A 5,770-nucleotide genomic window follows, 5' to 3' on the forward strand; every position below is an offset into this window, starting at 1 on the left:
ATTCTACCATGTTTATATGTGTCTACAGTATACAGAGTTCTCATAAAATGACAAAATTGCTAGGAATTCCAGAAATCACCTCCATATATTTTCCATGCACTTGAAATTAATTTTTAAGAAGAATCAGAATTCTCATGATTGTTACAGTTAGATTCATGGCGGCATAAAATATAAAATAATCTAACTTCTCATTAGTAGATGACAAGCCGGGTGCCTCAGGAGGGCACTGAGCTAAATGAACGAAGACACTAGCAATGGATGACAGGCGACTCATCTTCATTTTCTTCTTATCAAATAACCAAGCTTACTTAGATGGTGGACCCTTTTATGTTTGCTTTGGAGAATGGGTTTAGACATTTAACATTTTTATGTATCACTTTGTATATGTTTTATATAAAATTAATGTAGCAATATTGTATAAAGTTACATATGTATTTTTATTTTTTATATAGTTGTTTAAAAGAGTTTAGTTTTCATTAAAGAGAAGCAAGACAACTCCTTTGGAATTAAATGAGCAGGAAACTCTGTAATTCCGCAATGCAAAGTCGTGAGAACTAATACAAGATAATAAAGTGACCTGGGCTTGTTTCCTGCATGATCAGATTTAACATTGCAAAGAGCAAAACTTCTGATTTAACAGATGTAGACAGGGTCCAAGAATGAGCTTGTCATGAACTCCTGTGTGATGCTCACATTCTAAAGAGACAGAGTGAGAACTATTTCTGTCAAAGTCATTCCTTCTTAACCACAGTAAATACATTCAAAAGGTTTCTCTCTGGTACATATTCTTTTGTTTGTTGGTTTGTTTTTTGTTTTTGTTTTTTGATTGTTTGAGACAGGGTTTCTCTATATAGCCCAGGCTGTCCTGGAACTCACCCTGTAGACCAGGCTGGCCAAGAACTCAGAAGTCCGCATGCATCTTCCTCCCAAGTGCTGGGATTAAAGGCATGCACCACCACTGTCTAGCTCCAGTACATATTCTTTCATGATGATGAAGCCTACAGAATTGTGCAAAGGCTTCACCATATTAAATACACTCCCAAGGTTTCTATCTTAGTGTTTCCATTGCTAGGAATAGACATCATGACCAAGGCAACTCTCATAAAAGCAAACCTTTAATTGGGGCTGGCTTACAGTTTCAGAGGTTTAGTCCATTTTCATCATAGCAGGAAGCACAGCAGCATGCAGGCAGACGTGATGCTGGAGAAAGCTGTTAAGTTCTGCATTTTGATCCAAAGGCAGCCAGGAAGAAACTGTCTTCCAGGGAGGGAATAGGAGGGTCTGTTTTGCACTTGGTGGATCTTCAAAGTCCACCCCCAGAGATATCCACTTCCTCCAAAAAGGTCACACATCTAAATAGAGCCACTCCTCGTGACAAGCAAATTAAAAACTCCCACATTCCACTTACTGGCCCCATAAGCTTGTTGGAGTACAGAAATGTATGGGGACCATACTTAAACATGGCATAATGGAAAATACAGGTGGTCCAACTTCAAAAGTCCCCATCATCTATACCAGTCTCAAAAATGTTAAAAGTCCAAAGGTCAAAGTCTCTTCTGAGATTCATCCAATCATGTAACTGTAATCCCCTAAAAAAGAAAATAAAAACAGATCATATACTTCCAACTTCAAAAAATATACTTCACCATTCCTAAGTGTCATGAGGAAATACTGGACCAAAACAAAACCTAAAGCCAGCTTTGAAATCTCCAAACTGCATCTCCATGTCTGATGTTAAAGCATTCTTCAGATCTCCAACTCTTTTCTGCTTTGTTCACTGCAGCACAATTCTTTCTCTTTGGCTGGTTTTCCTGAGCAGGTACCCCACAGCTCTGGCATCTCAAAGTTCTTGGGGTCTCCAAGGTAACCTCAGTGGTACAGTTTCTTGTTCCAATGTCTTGGATGCACACATGATCTTCTCCTGTCCTCCAAAGAGATAAGGTCACTTCTCGAGCTCTGACCTCTGTATCACTCTAAGCTCTGGTTGACTCCACTTTACTGTTCTTTCTGCACATCCCGTGGGACTGGCATCTTCAATATGTTGGGTTCTTCTGCTACATCTAGGCTTCACTGATAGCCTAGTCACTTATGCTCCCTTCATGAGTCCAAGCCTCAGCTGCTCCTCATGACACCGTCATGCCTTCAAAACCAGTACCACCTGGGTGATTCTTACATGTGACCAAGTTTAGCTGCAACACAAGGTACAATCCTGGCTATCTCTGGAACACAGTTTCTTTGTCCTCTCAGAAAACACTTCCTAGAAGATTTCACCTCAGTGATGCTGGTCTCTTCATCAACACTTCTAATTTCTCAGCTACAGCTAACAAGCTTCCATTTTCCCAGTAGTCCCTTCTATTCTTACCTCTAAAGTCAGAGCCTCAGGGACAAAGCTGCTGAGTTCTACTGCTTTCTGGGCCTGGGACATGGCCTCTTCTATTACATTATACCAGTTTTCTGTTCTCCAACTCCTTTACTGCCTCAGCTTGTCTGTCCTGGAACTTGTTCTATATATTGACCTTGAACTCGGAGATCTGCAAGGCTCTGTATCCACAGGCCTAGACCTAAGCTTTTCTTTACCTGAAACTTGTTCTGTATCAGGATGGACTTGAACTCAGAGATCTGCTTGATACTCATTTCCTAGGGTTCAAGGGCATGTATCACCATGCCTGAACCTATGCTTTCCATTTTAGATCTTATATTGAAAACCAAGAGTAGCAGTCACAATCCATCCATGGTCAATTTGATACATACTTGTATCTCCTTATGTCAATATGNAAACAATAACCAGGTTTCTCTCCTCTGTGTTCTTTTATGTCACTGTAGATGACTGTGAGTTGCAAATGCTTTACCACATTGATTACATTCATAAGATTTCTGTCCAGTATATGTTCCTTTATGTCTTTGGAGATTAGTCTTACATCCAAAGTCTTTACAACATTGATTGCATTCTAAGGTTTTTTTCTAAAATGTGTTTTTTCATGTACTTGGAGATGAGTGTGACTTGCAAAAGCTTTACCACATTGATTGCATTCATAAGGTTTCTCTCCAGTATGTGTTCTTTTATGATATTGGAGACTATTGTGATGTGCAAAGGCTTTATCACATTGATTACATTGATACGGTTTCTCTCCAGTATGTGTTCTTTTATGTTTTTGGAGACTATTATGACATGCAAAGGCTTTACCACATTGATTACACTCATAAGGTTTCTCTCCAGTATGTGTTTTTTTATGATATTGGAGACTATTCTGTTGTGAAAAGGCTTTACCACATTGATTACATTGATAAGGTTTCTCTCCAGTATGTATTCTTTTATGTTTTTGGAGACTATTGTGAAATGCAAAGGCTTTACCACATTGATTACACTCATAAGGTTTCTCTCCAGTATGTGTTCTTTTATGATATTGGAGACGAATAACATGTGAAAAGGCTTTACCACATTGATCACATTGATAAGGTTTCTCTCCAGTATGTATTCTTGTATGTTTTTGGAGACTATACTTAAATGCAAAAGCTTTACCACATTGATTACATTCATAAGGTTTCTCTCCAGTATGTGTTCTTTTATGATACTGGAGACTATTGTAAAATGCAAAAGCTTTACCACATTGATTACACTGATAAGGTTTCTCTCCAGTATGTCTTCTCTTATGATATTGGAGATTATTCTGTTGTGAAAAGGCTTTACCACATTGATTACATTCATAGGATTTCTCTGCATTATGTGTTTTTTCGTGTCTTTGGAGATGACTGTGACGTGCAAAAGCTTTCCCACATTGATTACATTCATAAGGTTTCTCTCCAGTATGTGTTCTTTTATGTCTTTGGAGACGACTGTGACAAGCAAAGGCTTTACCACATTGATTACATTCATAAGGTTTCTCTCCAGTATGTGCTCTCTTATGTATTTGTAGATGATTGTGACGTGCAAAGGCTTTACCACATTGATAACATTCATAGGGTTTCTCTCCAATACGACTTCTTTCATTCCTGCAACAATAATTGGTACATGTTAAAGCTTTACCATATTCAAACTTTTTAATAGTTTTATGAATTTCATAATTTGGTCTAATGATAAAGATGAATCAGATCTTAAGGTTACCACTTTGTTTATTTTCATGGTGTTCCCCCTCATTATGGGTTGTTTTACATCTTTGAAGAAATCCATCATGATAAGGGCATTTATTACATAGCTCACATTTATAATATCCTTTTTATATGTGAGATTTTTTATATGATTATCGCATATCTGAAGAACAAAGGAACAACTCAAAGACTTACCACACTGACTGCGTTCATAATTTTTCATATAGTATGAGTCAAACCACATTTGCAAAGTGAACCAGGACAAAGAGAAGAACTGCCAAATACCTAGTACCTTAGGGATTTTCTGCAGTGTGACTTTGGTCATATTCCCAGTAAACTCAGAAAACCAATTAATTGTAAGCTTGTATCATATTCAGAATGTCTACCAAAGGCAGAATACTACATATATTCTTGTTATTCTAGGACAGAAACAGGGACATTGCTTCATTTAATTTTTGTATATTCACATGGCTTTTATTTATTGTGACACATGATATACGTATTAAAAGAAGAATAACAAATGAAAAGTTTCCACACTGCATTCACACAGTTTGACATTTTGCTCCTCATAGACATGTGGAATATGGAATAAGGTTTCTCCATGACAACATTCTTGACTCTCATAAACTGCCCTCTCAATAAACTTAGCAATGTCACTACAAGTATATGAGTATCACCAACTTTACCATGGACTATTTGCTTATTAGAAGATTTTGGATGGGAGTTGGAAAGATGGCTCAGTGGTTATGAGCACTAACTGATCTTCCAGAGGTTCTGACTTCGACTCCCAGCAACCACATGGTTGCTCAAAACCATCTGTAATGGAATCTGTTGCCCTCTTCTGGTGTGTCTGAAGACAGCTTCAGTGTACTCCTATACATAAAATAAATAGTTCTTTTAAAAAAAAGAAGATATTTGAAGTGAAGTGAGGTATGGGACATGCACGCTTTAAAAAAAAAAAACTGGGGGGAGGGGCAAAAAAACCCTGGACATATATTTATAACTTTTTCAATGAGTACACCTTTTGTAATATTAAAGTGGTATAAGACAAAACAGATTGACAGTTCTACAGCATAGTTCTAATGCAGCTACAAATCAAATAAAGGTATTGGTTAAGTTACTGTTTCCTTGTCTTTCTTTCTTAGAGGAATGCCTTGTTGTGATGGTTTGTATATCCTAGGACCAGGGAGTGGCACCATCTGGAGGTGTGGCCTTGTTGGAATAGGTGTGATCTAGTTGGAATGGGTGTGTCACTGTGGGTGTGGGCATAAGATCCTCACTCTAGTTGCTTAGAAGTCAGTCTTCCACTAGCAGCCTTTGGATGAAGACATAGAACTCTCAGCTTCTCCTGTGCCATTCCTGCCTGGATACTGCCATGCTCCCACCTTAATGATAGTGGACTGAACCTCTGAAACTGTAAGCCAGCCCCAATTAAATGTTGTTTTTTATAAGACTTGCCTTGGTCATGGTGTCTGTTCACAGCAGTAAAACCCTAACTAAGACACTTGTAAACACAAATCAGGTAACTAACATTGAGGTACATGGTTCTGCAAAAATACTATAATCATAGCTACACTTAAAGGACTGATATTTTACACTCTTNCTTTTCTTTAGAGCTCCCAGGACACACTAAAATGTCCTCAGAGGCATATTTATATCAGCTTGCACATGAAAATTACCTTTC

The 5,770-nt window shown here is 37.9% G+C and overlaps 1 protein-coding gene across 1 annotated transcript in view; it reads right to left on the bottom strand.

The window, feature by feature from the left end:
• Window positions 1-2,532: 2,532 nt before the first annotated feature.
• LOC110308055 (zinc finger protein 431-like) overlaps window positions 2,533-5,770 on the bottom strand; it is a 356,503-nt gene continuing 353,265 nt past the window's right edge. Inside the window, exons 7-8 of the mRNA XM_029468340.1 lie at window positions 2,981-3,972; window positions 2,533-2,897 (exon numbers count right to left, since the gene is read on the bottom strand). Of these exons, the coding sequence (XP_029324200.1) occupies window positions 2,815-2,897; window positions 2,981-3,972 (1,075 nt within the window). The 3' untranslated portion in view covers window positions 2,533-2,814. The remainder of the gene's footprint in view (window positions 2,898-2,980; window positions 3,973-5,770) is intronic.

Source organism: Mus caroli, chromosome 13 (genome assembly GCF_900094665.2).
Source record: "Mus caroli chromosome 13, CAROLI_EIJ_v1.1, whole genome shotgun sequence".
NCBI classification, from domain to species: Eukaryota; Metazoa; Chordata; class Mammalia; order Rodentia; family Muridae; genus Mus; species Mus caroli.